A 17,659-nucleotide genomic window follows, 5' to 3' on the forward strand; every position below is an offset into this window, starting at 1 on the left:
AAGTTAACACACCACTGTCTTCACCCGTGAGGTTGACGATTCAATTAGCCCGGTTTTTAACGAATCACCTTTAAAAGGATCTATGCGAGAGGTCAAGAACATGCTAAGGTGCTGTCATAGCTGGGATGATCGCCTTACCGGAGTCTAATGCAGGAGTGTGTTAACTTCATCAATCAATCAGTCTTACCCTCAATCACTATTGTCCAGGCATCTTCCCAGATGTCTCATGCAGCTAGAAATCATGAAACAGGAAATGTTATTCCCCATCAAGTTTGTTCTACCGCATCCGCAAACCGAAACAAAGAATTAGTTAAGATTACTGAAGTCAAAACAGAGAACCTCCAAAGAACCTTCTAAACACAGGCTGGAGTGCTTCTACCAATCCCCCCCGAGAGTTTGCCACACCGCCTTGGATCCCGCCCGTTGAACTGCAAAGCGGAGAGAAAGAAAGAGCCCGAAGCATGCAACCTCCCCCCATCAATCAGCTCTCACTCCCCCCTCTTCCACTTCTTTCACCACTTCCCGGGGTACTTCATTGACTGTCGCCCAATTTCGAGAAGCAGACAACCCTCGCCTTCGTGCACTGCCGCCCAAGTCACCCTCCCCGACAACCCGAGCCACCGCAACAACCCACTTGCCTGGCGTCATGGTTCCCCAAATCAAGCAGGACCCAGACGCTCAGACGGCGCCATACATCAAACCCGACCCCGAGAGCAAAGACACCGTCCTCGCCGACATCGACGACGAGGATCTGTACGAAGATGCCGGCGATCTAGATTTCTCGCAGGCGCAGCGGAGCGTGTGGCTCTCGCGCCTGCCCCGGTCGCTATGGGAGCATTGGTCGAACATCACCAACCACCTGGACGACGACGAGGAGGTTCAGATCGGAACGATGAGAGTGGAAGGGACGCCGAAAGATATCAAACGAGTAAGTGACTTGGAAAAATCCGGATGGAACTTGTTTTCCCCCTCAGGATAGCTTCGTTGTGCTGGGGATGAATTGCGCATAAGCTAACAACCGAGCTTCTCTCGCGTTGTAGGTCAGTTTGCGCATCCCCGAGCGAGACGATAACCGCGAAATCCCCAAAGACTATATCCTGCAGCGACAGACGATAAACACGGAAGCCACGTCACACTCGACGCAAAACACCTACCTCTTTACGGAACGGGAAATCCCCGGCCAGGAAAATCGCATGGTCGTCTTTGGCGAGGCCCGTTCCGCGCTGTATGAATCGATGAAGCGTGAGATGAAGAAGAAGGAGCGCAAGAAGAAGTGGGAGCCCTACGTGCGCAAGACTGTGCCTAGTATGTATTGTCCGGGGGGAGGTGCTGGGCTTGATGTTGTCGCTTACACGGATACTAGAACAAACGGCGTTGGTTGGCAGTATTGGGGAAGAGTTCAACTGCTTGCCGGTTGAGAACGAGGAATTCAGGATGTTGTCGGAAAAGAAGGCCATGGAGGCGCTGAAACCCAAGCGTGAGACCGTCTTCATCGATAAGATCCCCGGCAAACTGCTCCAGTCGCGGAATGCGCTGCCGAGCGACAAGGGTGCCTTTGTGGTAAGTTGTGGATATCCTGGGTCGCTTGTATTCGGATCTTATGCTAAATCACCAATCAGCAAGCCACCAAGCCTGCCAAGCTCAAGGCCCAGGAGAACAAAACCACGCGTATGCCGCAGAACGAGCTGCTGGATCTCATCTACCAGGCCTTCCGCGAGTACAGGTACTGGCCTTTTAAGACGCTCAAGGCCCGGCTACGACAGCCTGAGGCATATCTCAAGCAGACTCTGGAGTTGGTGGCTCATTTGGTCAAGTCGGGAGACTTCGCAATGACCTGGGAGCTCAAGCCGGAATTCAAGGAGAGCAACTATGCGACCGCGATGGCCTATGGCAATGCCAAGGAGGAGCTTCCTCCTGGTCTCGACTATAACTTTGATGAAGCCTCGGAGGATGATCCGATGGCGTCGGGAATGGTGACTGATAATGATGATGCACAGTTTGAGAATGTTGTCTAAAGAGCACCGGGATGTATCTTGCATAGGCCATGGCGTTTCCTCTCTTCTTTCACTCTTTTGGGTTACTGGAGTGATGTTTTCATACAGATTTGTTTTAGATACATCTAGTGAGGGTTGAGACCACTGGCTCGCCCATCACGTACTAGCTATCGATTTCCATTGTATCATATTACTTAAGTAGAGTTCAAGTGAGGCCAGCTTCTTCGGCCAAGCGAGGATCAACATTCTTGCCGGGCATGAATTTACATCTCCAACACGGTGAAATGATGTAATCACGTGACCCATTTGCCGCTGGCGGCTTTCGTCACTCACACTCTCTCTCTCGTATCAACAACACGCTCAGTAGCTTGACTCCGATTCACAATTCAACCAAACTCCCAAAACAGACAACACATCATTCTCACTGTAATTTATTAACGTGACCGGTGATTTGACTTCGCCACCATGACAGAAGATCAAGATCTCATGGCTAAGATCAGCCAGCTTGCTGGTAAGCCGGAGCATTCATTCATCCTTGCGCGCGAGCGCTCTCATCCAGCTGCAACCCGCTAAACCTCTCGACACCAGGCCAGATCAACCGACACAAAAACCAACACACGGAGTCCCCTTACACCAGTGAGATCCCCGCCGGCCAATATGCATCACGGCATGTGCCATCGCGGGGACGAGGCTGGGCGCCGTATCGCGGCCGACAGTACCACCCTCGCGGCGGCCGCCCTGTCGCTGCCCCCCACCGCCACCGCACGCTCATCCTCAACAACACTACCACAGCTTCGGGAACCCCCGGCTCGACGCCTTCTGCGGGAGTCGGGACGGACACTGAAGGGGAAGCCAGCAGCACCCACAACAACAACAACAACAACAACAAGTGGGTGGCGAAGCGCGACCGGCACATGCAGTTGATCAACTCGGCCATTTACGACAAGGAGGCTCAGTCGCGCGCCAAGGCGATGGAGGCTAGCCGCAAGGCAAAGTCGCAGAAGAAGGCTCAGATCGAGCAGGCGAGAGTGTTACGGTATGCGCAGGGCCATGGTCGGATGTATCAATCGTCGGGGTTCGGCGCCCCGCCGCCGGTTGCTACTACTGCTACCGCCGTTGCCGCGGGTGAGCCGGGTGCTGAATACCAAGTTCTGGTCAACGAGGTGCCCTTCCGAGTTGCGCGCGGCGGAAGTAAACTGATCAGAGTGTCTGGTGCGTGTTTCTAATTCCGGATTTTTTGTTTCTTTTTCTCTCTCTCCGGGGACCCTCCCCCCTCTGTGCGAGAGCTGGCTTACCGATGGTAGATGATCCGAATACGGCCAACAACACGCCCAAGAGAGTCACGATCGCTGGGGTGGTCTTTGTGCGCAGCAAGAATGGTAACCTGCATCGGCTGGGTGCCGTTACGTCGAAAAGGTGACTGTCTCATTTTGAACCTTGTGTGCTTGCACTTACATCTATTACAGAAAGCCGATGGCGGTTAAGAAGAAGGACGCTCTGTGCCAGCGATTTACTACGACGGGTACCGACACTTTCCCCACTATAGGCTTTCGGCCGCCTATTATCCCTTTGCTCCCCTTCCCTTTACCGTATGCTTGCCTTGGATAAGTGCTAACCCGACTGTGTATCGGATGGTCTATAGGCAGTTGCTACAAAGGACCTTTGTGTCCCTACACGCACGATCCCCACAAAGTCGCCATTTGCAAGGATTTCCTCCAGACTGGTAAATGCAGCTCAGGTATGAGTTGTGATCTCTCCCATGAGCCTTCGCCCCATCGATCCCCTGCATGTGTGCATTTTCTTCGCGGGCGCTGCGCGAACCCCGAGTGTCGCTACGCCCATGTTCGGGTGACACCTGGCGCTCCTGTGTGCAGAGACTTTGCCATCCTAGGGTACTGCGAGAAAGGCGCCGAGTGCGACCAACGACACGTGCACGAGTGTCCCGACTACGCCAACACGGGCGTGTGCCAGAAGAAAAACTGCCGATTGCCCCATGTCGACCGCGCCGGGCAGATCAGGAAGAATGCCGCCACCAAGACTGAGGGCGACGATGACGACGAGGAGTCGGACGCCTCCAGCGATGACGAAGAATACAACGCAATCGACTCGGATGACGTCGACTCGGACGATCTGGACGACGATGAGCCGGAGCTCATCGCTGCTGCCGGGGATGACATCGGTGACCTCGCGCGGCAGCAGGACTTTGTCCCCCTCTAATTGTTCACCCTTTTGCCCACTGACACCCGTAGCAGTTCTGTAATTGACACTTGGCTGTGATAGTATGGAATTGAATAGCATCGCTGGCAGAATCTGAAACAAGACGAAGTGAAAAAAAAAAGTGAAACTGGGATGCAAGAACAAAAACAAGGAATGGAGACAGTGAAATCAAACTTGCTTTGGAATAAGTTTTATGATACCTCATGGACTGTCTGTCGTGTACCAGTTGCAGGCAATGATACCCCTCCTCAGGATGTTTCGTATGTCAATTGATTAAAGATAGAAATGAGACTGTGTTTTGGACCTGAATTGGGCGAGCATTGAATATTGTAGATGATCGTGTCTCCAGCTGAGTACAGTGGACGAATAAAGGAAGGGAGAAACCCCCGCGCTGCAGGACATCCACACTGCTCTGCTTCGAATCCTCATGTCTGCACCTCCCTGGTACATACAGAATCCTAAGCCAGGGAGTCGGAGGGAGGGGGAGATCAGGCAGTACCCATCTGTGAGTCACTCGACCAGGTGAATAGTCGGTGATCATCAGCTAGAGCTTACTAGGTAGTTTAGGTTAGCTACCTTATCTTACCTGGCTTGACTCCCAGCTAGGTAGCTATTTGGTCAATTTCCACTAATCCAGCTAATTAACTCCTAATCAAGAATAATAAAGAACTCGAAATAAGTATCTATGCTGTGTCCAACCCCATTCCTATCCCCCTCCCACATCCACATCCACATCCACATCCACACCTCGTGGATCCGCATCCGATGGGCATGCAATGCAATGCAGGCTCCCTTTCCTTTCTTTCCTCCTTTCCTCCTTCCTATCTTCCCAAACGAACCAGGGGCCCATTCTCTCCTCCCAAGTCGGTGAGGAAGAGCTGCAACCAACGGTACTGGACTCTTCCTGGCAACCTCGCCGCATCACTGGTTGCTTCATCTGATGCTCCTTTGATTGCCGGAGGGGGGGGGGATGGCCTTTCGTCTGGGTAGTGTTATTCCTACCTAACGTCTGCTGCTCCAGTCCGTCAGACGGTGACCGCGTGTTCCTGGGTAAGAAGAGGGATTGTTTCATGTTTGCGAGGCGTTGATCTGCTGGTGGACTGGTAGCCATCCGATGTTCCATGAAGCTGGATGCAGTATCCGGGGGAAATCGTCTCACACCGCACCTGCATAGGGAGTCAGTCTGTCTGTCTGTCACTCAATAACGATCCTACTCACAGTAAGTGAGGAGAAAGAGGCGGTCCGAACGCCCACCGCAACAAGCGCATAGCGCATACACTAAATCACACATGTTGTGCTGCATGACAAGGCGATCCGATCCCCCTGGTCAATGCAGCAGTGCATTAATGTAGCCAAATCCGTGCCTGATTCTTTCGGTCTGCTGCTGCTGCTGCTACTACTGCTACATTTGCTCTGGCTTCTCCCCTTTTTCCTTCAGCTCTCTATCATCACCGCTCATTGGGGAGAAAGCTGCTTCCCCCGCCAATCGTCAGTCTTCCTGTCAACGCCGAATAGCTTTCTTCTTTTCTTGATTCCCGGGAACTAGAAACTGAAACTGCAGGACCTCGTTCACTAACTTCCTGGGGGGGAATATCGACTCTCTTCCGATAGGAGGAAGTGGGACTTGACGGATGTGCTGACTCGGTCCACATCGTGCTGCTCCTCTTTTCTCCATCTTCGCTGCGCTTGCCTCCGTTATCATCTGCTGTTCCTGGTACCTACCGATTCATCCGTCAGGCTGACTGAACCTCTCTCTCGCGTGGTCCAGATACCTTGACCTAACTGTCGGACCCGCTCAGAGGAACGGTGATTCGTGGTTACACGTAGATCAGGTCAGGTTGAAACACTCCGCAAGCTCTCTACCTTACTTGGTTCAAGGCTGATGCTACACAGTAGTCTTAAATCGTTAACCTATGGGAAACGAGTGTGTCAGGTCGAAACACACCTCCGGGGATGAACGGACACTTTCTGTCATTATTGTTCGTCTCCAGTGTCAACTATGCCAGCCATCCCCGGGTTGCAGATGTTTCAAGGACCGAACCACCAATGCTTCGCTTTTCCCTAGAACTTGGAGCTTACGATGTACATAATAATGCCGGTCAATGGTTGCTCTGCCCTACGACGTGACTATCGGTAGCTACCGCGTTGGGCAACAATCACATCATGCAACCACATTCTTGATCCAAAGGCCAATCGTTAACAAAGCAACCGAGCAACAACCGGGCTACTGACCTCTTTCCCGACTTGAAATTCTAGCATAGCTAATTACCGGACGGCTCTGCTGATCGGGATAAGCGTTGCAGGCGGGTTTGATCGCCCGTTCGCACTAATTGACTTTTGAGGGTTTTCTTCCCGTGCGTGGCTGCTGGCCTGCCACAGTACTCAGGATCTCAACCATCGGACTTGACTGAAAGTGGCCTGCGGAGCTTAGAATATCCACTATCATACCGACACCCATTTGCTTCGAGAAAGGCGGTTACTTGGATATATCCGTTTGCCTTGACATAAGCGCTCCAGCTAGGTCCACCGTTAAACATTCCCAATTGGGTCCTCCCCGCCGGCCTTTGTACTGTACACCGCCAGAATGACATCTCCAGAAAGTCATTCCGTCGAGCAAATTACCCGGAACAGTGGCTGTCACCGAGATTATTATTGATGGGTAGTGATCTTCCTTTCCGCGATGGCGACTTTTTTGTTTTGACGGAGACATGACGGCGGAAACTTTGTTCGACCGCTTCTTTTACGTACGCCACACGCACGCACGGCCTATTCCATCCAGGAACCAGGTGGGGACTACTCGGTAGTGTATACCCACCACGCACACACCGTACCTGTTCGTTTCCGGGTTTGGTCTTGATGCTCTGCACTGCAACTCCAAGGCCTCCTACTTCCTGTCTCTACCGCTCGGAGACACTCGCCTTGATCATGTTTCATATTCACCGACTACCACATCCGATTGGGAGCTTTGGGTGTTTCTTGTGCGTTGTCGGGTTGTGATTTGCCCGAGGTAGGGAGGGGAATGGCACACGAGGTGGAGACTTTGGGAAGCAGCTCTTTTATTGAGCCATCCACCGTGTGTGGTGTGGTGTTGCAGAAGATGATCTCGGGGACTTTTTTCTCGGTGGTAAATGCGTGCATGTATGCATTGCAGCAACGGTAATCGGGTGAGCAGGAGGTTGCAATTAGTGTATGCATGGCGATAGAGGGGAGCGAGGCGCGAGGAGCGACTGATCGCCTGCCCCACTCCTCTTCTCTTTCTAGGCACTGTGCATATAGCTACCCCTTCACGCGATTGTCGCGAGAAGCGACGGATAGTAACATGCTGTGTAGGTAAGTATGGCAGCTAGGGGTGGGATCAGGGTTAGGTAAGCATTCTGGAAGATCTCTTATTCAAGCTTCGTGCAGTGCTTGGGTCGAAGCAGCGAATCAGTCAAGCTCTGTGTCGGTTTCAATAGCAGCAGATCCTGTACGTGGAGTATGGTACCGTAGTCCTGATGCAGACAAGAGCCTTGGATTCAATCCCCATAAAAAGGTTCGTGATAACTGATAACGGATAGCTTGATAAACCTGAAGAACGGGGCATCGAATCAACCGCAATCCCTGGTTTGGTTTGGGGACTTTCCCAAGCTCCAATCCACCACCACAATATTCTGTTGTACTGTACTTAGCATACCAAGTCCCCTTCCACATATCTATCTACTAAGTTACCCCATCACAATCTTCGTACTTCTCCCCGTGGGGCTTCTACGTACCACTGGATACTCCCAACCTGAAACACCAACTCATCATCCCTCCCCAAAGAAAAGGTTCCCTAGTAGTCTGTCGGCTGAACCAGTATTACGATGCCTAAAACCGTTAGGATGGATGGAAAACTCGTGCCTTGCTTTTTCGTTAGGTGCATACTGCACTAACCGGGTGGTATCCTATCTTGTAGTTAGGTGCAGTAAATAAAATGAACGATAGCATCCCAGTGTTGCGTGATAGTATATCGGGCGTTTGTTTGCTGGCTGGCTTCTGGTTGCTGGGATCGGTTGCTGTAGGTGTGCTGTATGTAAGTCGGTAGGCGTGGTATGTATGTACCCCATCTTTGACCAGGGTATGGGACGGGCTTTCCGGGGATGTTCTCACCGTTGTAGGGGGGGTATAGACCTTGGGCTTTGTCTGACTGATAGCATAGTCGCATAGCTCGTGGTGAAGATGCAGTATAGAGGGTTAATTAGGAGTAAGCCAGAGGTATGGCTAGGGGCATGCTAGAGTATGGAAGCTAGCTACCGGTCGAGATGGAAGATACGTTGGATCTTGGATTCAGGGTGCCTTGGATCTGAGCTGCGGTGCATGTGGATGTATGTTGTTTGTTTGTATGTATGTAGTGTAGCATAGTGGATCTATCTAGCTGTGTATGCATGTACTGTCTCTGTATATGTGCTGCACTGGGTGAGGAACATGGGCCGGGTATTGCGGTACAAAGCAAATTGGTAGCAAATATCACTTATCTAATCAACAATTGAACGATGTTGGTTTATGTTATCTCTATAGAAAGGATCTTGTTGGATTGTGTCGTAAGTACGGTAGGGCTTGAGGGGGGGGGGGCGCTGGTTATTGATAGCAACCTAGCCAGAGTATGTACTGTACAGTGGTACTTTGGAGTACTAAGGTGTCTGAAACTGGATCAAATGGGGCAAGTCTATGCTCTTGTGCTCTTGCTCTTGTTCTTGTCCTTAGGGTAAGGTAGCTTTACTCAACTCTGCTAGCTGCTGCTATGCTATTGCAATCGCTGTTGCCTTTCACTCCTACTACTCCTGCAAAAAGTATCAATCCACAGTACAACCTCAGCATTCGCACCCCCATGCACCAGCACAACAATAGTACTACAACCCAAGCACCACCAAATCAGCCTTACCACGCCTCCTCGTTGCCAAACAGCATCAACATAACGTCCTCGTGTTTCAGATCCTGCACCCTCCCAACCTACAGCATAGTGTAATCCCATCCCCACGAGAAAACACACCGAACCCACAGCATACCCCCATCCCTTGCCCAAACACACCACACCACACCAGAACACCCCTCCAACAGCTGCACCGCACCTCTACACCCTATTGGCCCCTAGACCCAGAACAACAGGGATAGCATGCCAAATGCACGACATAATCTCCCAGTTTGCAAGCACCCGAACCCTCAGCTCGCGCTTACGCACTAACGAGCTTTGGCGTTCCTGCCATCCTCGTGCAGCCTCCATTTCAACCCAAAGCTGAATAGTTCCCCAAGACACCAGGAATCTCGCCTCACTCTTGGCTCTCTCCCGATGCCAGACGGGGTCCGGTCCAGGTCGGTGGTCGGTGCTCTGCTTCTCCCTTCGCCTCGGTGCGGTGGATTTGGTTTGGCGATCCGAGCGGGCTTAGGTCTTGTTTGGGGGTAAGCTATGGATAAGGGTAAGGGTAAGGGTAAGGTGAGGTGCCGTAAGGGTAACTAAGGGTGAGGTGAGGTGCGGTAAGGTGGGTTCTTGGGGAGAGGGGTTAAGTGATGTGATGAGGTGAGGTGAGTGGTGTTCCCCGCATGGAGTTGGAGGAAAGCACTGATGCCTTACTTGTGCTTTTTTTTCGGTATGTACGAGTTGATTATGGTTATTGGGGGTAGATGGTGAGGGATGGTATTTGGTAATGAGGTTAATTTGCGGTTTGGGGCAGGGCAGGGTCACGGTCCGTGGGCTTGGGTCGGGGGTTGAAGTCTTGGGTTATTTGGGTGGTTTGGTTTATTCTTGGTTTTCCGTGCGATTTGGACATAACTACGGATCTTAGAGGGGAGAGCTGTTGGGGCTCTGGATCTTGGGTAGAGAGTGATGTTTCTGGAGTTGAGTTAGGAGACTTCATGTACAATTCTAGCAGGTAACTTCCAAGGAATGAATTCTAATGACATAATCACTTCTTCTGCACTGTAGGTGGGTAGATGAGGTAACTCTCGATTTTCTAACTTACTCGTACTGCCTCGCGATAGACAATGCAGATGACGAGTGCGATTAAGCTCACTCAACCTCCTTCGTCTCGTGGTATCCCCCCCTGTGCGTATACCAAAGAGGAAGCATAGCTTCCACAGCTCAGCTCGGCTGTCGCTCGCTGCGGTTGACCCGGATTTCGTATCCTCGACCCTGACTCGGCATCGTTCCTCATCTGAGATTCTGGTTGTGTGATATGTACGGTACTGTAGACCTGACTCTGCATCAGGTGTGCATTTTGCAGGTGCGTTCTTGTGTAATGCGCCGGGCGTGTCAGTAACCGGGCGGGCAGTTGCAATAGCCCACGCTAAACCATACCGAGACCGCAAACATGGTCGGGGCTGGATCACTGGATCGCAATTAACGGGCCGGCCCTAACGGTACCAGAGATGGATTATTGTTTACATACTCCTTTTCAATCCACAGTAAAACAGTACACGCCTGGGAAGAACTGCTACCTACAATCCAGAGAATCAGATATCGTCATCGGTGAATCTAGCCTACAACTAGGCCGCTTCTCATCTTCAATGTCACACCGTCCCCGAATCAATTGGCTTCGACTCACCCGAGCAACAGACTCAACTCGTCCTGATTTACCCGTATTGTATGACAACACCCGTCCCGTCCCTCTGTCCATCTGATCCTCTCCCCTCCCGCCTCTGCTACTCCTCGCCCCAGACTCGAGTGGGTATCGCTTCGCACTGTTTGATGAAGTACGATTTCCTGCTCCCGGAGAATAAAGCAGAATCACCATGTCCCTCCCCAGGACGCGATCATGGGACGATTACGGAGTAGTGGGAAAGGAAATAGGATGCACCTTGACTGAGAAACGCGCACAGACGATCGCTCGTTCGGGCAGCATCGAGGCTACCAGTACGGAGTAACGATCGGTGGGCTACGAGTCTATGACCAACCCACGGGCCAAGGGCCACGGCCCCTCCATCCATGTCCACAATGCGCACCGTTGCTCTGCTAACGTAACCCACCCCTTCCCCCCTCTCCGTTCAGGTACAGTGCCTACTGGGAGGTTGGAACCAGTGATACACTTGGAAGTCATTTGCTCAGCCAGGTACCAATCGTTCGGCCTCAGATGTGATGAGAAACCATTTGAAGAGAAAGACATCACGAACACCCAGACTTAAGCCCTGCCGCGGGTTTTGTCGGGCTGCGACGGTTGTAGCTACAAGTTAGTAGACTAGAGGGGTCAGTTTGAGCCGTTAATCGATAGGCTATCGATAACCGATGGGAAACTGGCTGCCCCACTTTTGCCCTCCATCCATGGGATCTATCGCTATCATCCATCCGAAATCCAGGCTATCGCTCTTGCCTTCAGATACCGACCACCACTGCTTTTTTTTTTCCCCCGTCCGGCAACGGGATTGTGATACTCCGATTTCAGTGAAGGATGGTGTACCGGTATCTTGCTTATGGGATGAGGAGTTGACTAGACTGGTTGACTGACTGATGACATACGAAAAGGCAGAGAGGACTACTACTAGGGAGGGAGGGAGGGGTGGAATGACCGACGGCAGTCAGTCAGGGCAGGCAGTCCTACCGCCCTTCCACTTTCAACTCTGGGTCAGGTTAGCGTTGCGTTGCGGCTTACTACTTAGGGTTGACCTTCCTTTGAAGATCCAGGTATCTGACCTCTCTAACTTCGCTCGTTCTGGCTGCAGAAGCCAGTCCTGTCCTGCACGATACTGATGTGATGTGCATCGCATTTGAGGAGCTTATTGCGCTTTCTCCTGTTGTATGTACCGTGCGGTAGTAGTATGTGCAGTACGTACCCAAGCGAAGTCCTAGGAAACCTGGTGTATGCCCTGTGTGCACAGTGCACCGTGCACTACATTGGACGGTACTGTGCACCCGGAGTCGACCAACCGAGAAAGTAGTCTACTCCGTCCGCATGGACCAAGAAGAAACGAAACCAAAAGTACGGATCCATCCCAGCCAGAAAGGCTAGAGGGCGATCGGGGCCGAAACGCACGAAAGGACCGTGTGAGGAAGATCACGGGCCAACTTCTTTTTCCTTTCCGGCAGTTGATCAGAGGGAACTTACAATGTAGCAGCAGCACGACGGTGAAATAACTGAAATTAGGCACTAGAGTATATCCTAACGTATGTACATAGGTTTTATGTCGGTATGCATGGGTGGATAGATGTATGTGGTATGTCAGTAAGTTTTTCGCAGGCAAAGCAAGCGCCGCGCCCATGCGATAGATAGTACCTAGTAGTCAAGGAAGGAGCACGAGAAGCGTCATGATCATTATTCGTTCGTCAAAAAGAGGCATTAATTGATTATTCAGTACCAGACACACTCTTTTTGTCTTGTCTTGAGTCGTTCCTTTTCCCTTTTTTTTTTCCCCCTGCCAGTCCCGCTGCACGTCTGCCCAACGAAGCATCCAATGATGGCGGCTCGTTAATCTCGGGAACAGTCAGAAATCCTCGCCTCGTCTTTTGACTTTTCCGCTGACCGCCGGATGGGATAGGCTTCTTCGTGGGAGGAACTAAGGAGTTCATGGTTTGGCGTGCCGATGGGTCTGGCTAATTCTACCTAGAGGTTGATGGAGTTGATGGAGTCCCCTTAGAAGAAGAGTGGAAGCTGTGGGTTTGGTTTGAGATCCATAATCCATATTCCATAGGACTGTTGGTACAACTGGGTAGTAGTAAGTAGTAGTATATTCCACAAGTATAGTGGGCTTCCTTTTTGGGAAGTGTCATTATTTGGTTCGTCCTGTTTGTTGGTTGGTCCGATTATCTCGCTTTCTCTCTCTCTCTCTCTCTTTATTTTTATTCTTTTTCTTTGGCCATGTACTGTACTGTAGATGCTACTCGATCTCACAGTAGGTTCAGTAGGCATCCTGTGGGGATTTGGGTCAGCATCAATTCTCTTGGAAAAATAATTCTCTCAATTTACCAGAATTATGATTTTGGGATTTAGTCGCCTTTGTTTTGGCATTGGGAGTCTAATTCTAATTTAGTACGATTTGGATGCTTTCCCATTCTCTTGGTAGACAGACAGACATTCAGGGACCAACTTCAGGTTCCTATCAAAGAGATCCTGACTGACTACAAGATCGAATCGATACTTGCAACTGAAGTATATGTATGGACTCGTTCCCCTCCCGCTTGTCACTTGCTCTCTTCCCCCTTCATCACATCACCATTATCAACAACAACAACAACAACAACAACAATAACAACCACTACTACACTATCCCAACAGAAATTGATATACTTCCTCCCTCCTCGCCCTCTTCCCTGCCTCCACTTTTGCCTCCTTCGCGCCTGCAACCACCAATCCTCTTCCTCCGTTACTCGCGCATTCTAAATACTCCCTCCCTCCTCTTCCTTCTCTCCTTCTCTCGTCGAGACCATTTGAGACATCTTTTCCTCTCATCGTCTCGCTCTTGTCTCACTTCTTACTTCTATCCTCAATACCTCCCTCGACGATCATCGTTGTCTTTTGATCGCCCACCAGCCTCCATCTCCATCGCCAACCCCGCACCTCATTTTCGACCTGTTTATTTTTTACACACCGCCTCTTGCCAGTCGGTCGTATCACCACGCCTGCTTCTCTTTGGGCCACGACCTACGCTTCCTTCTTCATCCTCTTCCTCCCCCACTTCTTCTCCCTTCATCACACTCACATTATCTACCATCATGGCGAGATATTCCCAACCGTCATCATTTGACTTCTATCAACAATCCCCTACTACCTTGGATGCCAAACCTGCATTTCCCGAAGAGGATGAGATGAGTGTATTAGACGACAAGATCCTGGACTCTACTTCCCCCGACATGGCTTCCTCCGCTGCCGACCACCGCAGACCCTCATATGACCATGTACCCGATGCATACACGCATCGAGATTCCGTCTGGTCCGACTTCTCTCATTCTGTCTCTAGCACTCAGTCCCGCCACAACTCCCAAGTCGGCCACCCGTTCTTTGAATCCGCCCCCAATCCTTTCATGCGCGTCGACGGCGCTCACCCGGCCGCAGCATACGCTCAGCAGGCCTCGTGGTCCCTGTCTAAAGACTCGGGCGCATGCACTCCCACCGCCATGTACGAGCACTTCCCTTCCGAGATGGACCACAGCGCCTCCGCCCCGTTCGCAGGCGGCGCCGTCGGTCCCGTCAGCACCATCAGCATCCCCTCCATGTCTTACCGGCCCGGCATGGCCTTCGCCCACCCGGCCGCCGTGGCTATGTCGCCGCAATCGAGTCAGGGTTGGATGCCTGCCGCCACCGACATGGCCGATGCTGTGGCCCGTCCAACCAAGAGTCCCACCTACCGCAACAGCTCCCCGTTGAGCATGCGCCGGGACGGCATCCGCAAGAAGAATGCCCGCTTCGAGATCCCTGCAGAGCGGACGCTGAGCAACATTGACCAGCTTATCAGCCAATCGACCAATGAGGAGGAGATCAAGGAACTGAAACAGCAGAAGCGGCTGTTGCGAAACCGCCAGGCGGCGTACGTGCCCCTCCTCCCACGTGCCATGTTATCACTAACAAGACTGTAGGTTGGACTCCCGCCAGCGCAAGAAGCTGCACACGGAAAAGCTGGAAGAGGAGAAGAAGCAGTTCACGCAGATCATCAGCGACCTCGAAGAGGAGCTGCAGAACATGCGCCTCCGAGAGGCGGAGCTCCTTCGCGAGAAGAGCGAATGGATGGCCGCTCAGCAGGAGATCACCCAGTACATCAACACGATGCACATGGAGAAGGATGAGCTGATTCGCGTGCACACCCTCGAGACTGCTGAGCTTCGTAAGAAGAACAACATTCTTAAGGAGACCGTGGAGAAACTCGAGCGTCACGCCAGACCCTCGGCCCCCTCGAATCTGCCCTCGGAGTTCTCTGACTTTGAGAACTTGACGATGGACAGCAGCCCTTGGGAGGACTTCACCATGGTCAACAGTCTCTCTCTGGATGCCGAGGCAGTTGCCGCGCCGTCTGCCCAGTCGACTTCGATGGTTGTCGCATCGAACGAGAAGGATAAGGCGAACAGCGACTACCCGTTCAGCTGGAATGCGTTCTACATGTGCCTGCTGTTCGGCGCGTTCGTGGCCTCGAACGGCTCCTCGCTTTCTGCCCGCTCCATGCCTCAGCTCTCGGAGGAGTACCGCGCGGAATCAGCCAACGTGCTGAAGGCCGTGCTGGCGTCGTCTCCTCCCGAGCTCGCCCAGCCGATGGGCCAGGCCGCCGTCGCCCCCTCCTCGGCTGCTGGCGTTATGCCCAGCACCATTACTGGCGCCCAGATGGCGCAGATGACTGGTACTGCGGCGCCGTCCAACCTTGATGAGCTCCACAGCGCACTGGTCATGCCCTCCAAGCAGCAGGAGCAGGAGCAGGTCTTTGCTCTCAATGCGGACCAGTACAACTCTTTGACTACTTACGATGATGCTGGTGTTGAGTACAAGCAACAGCAGCCATCGAACCTGCAACAAGCCCTGGCTGCCATGAGAGGCAGTGTCCAGAGCAAATTGTCGACGAAGGCCACTTCCGACGTCTACTCACGGTCTCTAATGTGGGACCGGGTCCCTGAAAAGGTGATCCGGGACTTCCGCCGCATGGTCCAAGCCTGTGGTGTCTCTCCGGTCAAGGAAGAAGACGCCAGTTTTGGTCACTAGTAGATTTTTGATCCGGGGTTGGTGGCTCGCCATCAAACCCAACCCACCTTCCTCCGCTCCTCCTCCGTTTGCCTGCGTTTCTTCTCTGCGTCCACACACAGACACCTCAAGCGACCTGATTGAGTTCTGTTGCCTTCATCCTTTCGCTTCTGCAACCTTGAGTCTTCTGGGAAGACCAACTTTCTCTCCAGCACAGTAACAGTGCCTTTTTTTAACGACCCTACGACTGCATGGCCCAGATAAGCCAGAATGATTAGCCCATATATACATAGACAGCTTGACTCAACATACCAACTTACCAACTTACCAAACCATTCACTTCACCGCAGCTGGATATATCTGACGGCTAAGCAATTCCATTGATGAATCACGTCTGTCAAATTAGCGATGCTGTTGTTCTTTGCGGGCCGGCGCGCTTACGCTTCTCTCCTTCGGCTTCACCAGCCTATATCTCTGAACAGACTTCGTGCCCCCTCCCGATGGGGTGGCTAATACGGGGCTTACCTTGCATTCGTGTACATTCTTACACAACTTCCGCGAGACTGTTCTTCTTGCACATTCGCTTTGATCCAGAACATTTTCTCCAAGGTCGGTGGTGGCAGCCTACCTTGGAATTCGTGCACACACACACACACTTTTACCGGACTACGCAGAGGACCTCTACTGCGTTTATTTCCGACGACCAAACAAACAGATGCTAGGAACAACAGAACAAACGGGACGGCAACTTGACTTTGACTTTGACATGCTCTAGCGCAGCGCTTTTGATCTGGCTTTTCGTTGTGGTTTTTTGAATTTGGATTTGCATTGCGAGGATACTGGGCTGGGAGCCTGGCGGCAGCTTCATGATTATGTGTTACGATACGATGCTATGTTATGTTTTTGGGCTGGATGGTTTAATGTTTACGATGATGATGATCATGATGATGATGTTTTATTGGTTGGTTTTGGTTCTAGGGATTGTTTTCGTTCTGGATTTTGTGGAGTTTCCTTCAGGGAAACTCCGACCTTCTTTCTCATTCTCCTTTGTCAGACAGATTTATTTTTCTTTCTTGGAGCATCTGCATGCGCTAATACGGTGCAGGTTGCTGGCGGGAGCTTTCCACCTGACTATTACTACTCACAGCTGATCACTGGTGATTAACCAACTGACTGCAGCAGTTGGATGATGCTGGTGGTTTCGGTGGTGGTCGCATGTCGCGGTGGAAGTCAACCCGTATTCACTCATTTATTACAGAATTGCATACACTCGTCTCTTTTGTCTGCATCTGTGCATCTTCCGGTGTTGGTGGTGTTGGTGGCGGTGGTGTATATAAAATCTGCTCTGACAAATGCATTTGGGATGAGTTTAGGGATTTTACAATCTTGTGTATTTCGTACGTTGTTGGTAAGAAGGACTGTACGACCTGTAGCTGGTCCGTGAGGATTCGAGGAGAAGTGCAGCACCGTCTTGAGGTGCGGGATGATGCTGTGCTGTATGTACCAGTGAAATGGGAGGGACTCTGCCTTCGTCACTCCAAGATTTAGGATGAGAGAATGAGAATGAAGGATCCGAGCAATTACGCTCTTGACTCGGATCCAGGCGGGCTGTGTTGTGTTTTGTTGTATTGTATTTTGTGGTGTTGTGTTTTGTAGTGTTGTGTTTTGTAGTGTTGTGTTTTGTAGTGTTGTGTGCTGTACTTGGTCTTACAAGGCATATATACGGGTCCTGACCCGGATCAACAGCACTCTGGACGGTGCATACTGTACTGTACTGTACTGTACTTATTGCAGTCGGTGAACGGTAGGTAGGGAGGTAGGGAGAGAGGTGAGTGTTCATGTTCA

At 51.7% G+C, this 17,659-nt stretch overlaps 3 protein-coding genes across 3 annotated transcripts; all 3 read left to right on the top strand.

Annotated features, from left to right (window-relative positions):
- The first annotated feature begins 475 nt into the window (after positions 1–475).
- BO82DRAFT_392161 (transcription factor IIF subunit TFG2) lies at positions 476–2,209 on the top strand. The gene is made up of 4 exons (XM_025638598.1): positions 476–928; positions 1,041–1,305; positions 1,364–1,560; positions 1,620–2,209. Exons 1-4 carry the CDS (start codon positions 647–649, stop codon positions 2,013–2,015), a joined length of 1,140 nt encoding a protein of 379 aa, XP_025491868.1. The 5' UTR covers positions 476–646; the 3' UTR covers positions 2,016–2,209.
- A 151-nt stretch (positions 2,210–2,360) lies between these two features.
- On the top strand, positions 2,361–4,211 carry BO82DRAFT_432327 (CCCH zinc finger protein; the record flags this gene model as incomplete). The annotated part of the gene is made up of 5 exons (XM_025640783.1): positions 2,361–2,505; positions 2,583–3,206; positions 3,299–3,410; positions 3,461–3,516; positions 3,637–4,211. The coding sequence occupies exons 1-5, from the start codon at positions 2,460–2,462 to the stop codon at positions 4,209–4,211; spliced, it is 1,413 nt and encodes a 470-aa protein (XP_025491869.1). The 5' UTR covers positions 2,361–2,459.
- Positions 4,212–13,866: 9,655 nt separating this feature from the next.
- Positions 13,867–15,835, top strand: BO82DRAFT_374603 (putative bZIP transcription factor; the record flags this gene model as incomplete). The annotated part of the gene is made up of 2 exons (XM_025637429.1): positions 13,867–14,678; positions 14,728–15,835. The coding sequence occupies 2 exons, from the start codon at positions 13,867–13,869 to the stop codon at positions 15,833–15,835; spliced, it is 1,920 nt and encodes a 639-aa protein (XP_025491870.1).
- Between the last annotated feature and the right edge of the window lie 1,824 nt (positions 15,836–17,659).

This window comes from Aspergillus uvarum (assembly GCF_003184745.1).
Source record: "Aspergillus uvarum CBS 121591 unplaced genomic scaffold BO82scaffold_27, whole genome shotgun sequence".
NCBI classification, from domain to species: domain Eukaryota; kingdom Fungi; phylum Ascomycota; class Eurotiomycetes; order Eurotiales; family Aspergillaceae; genus Aspergillus; species Aspergillus uvarum.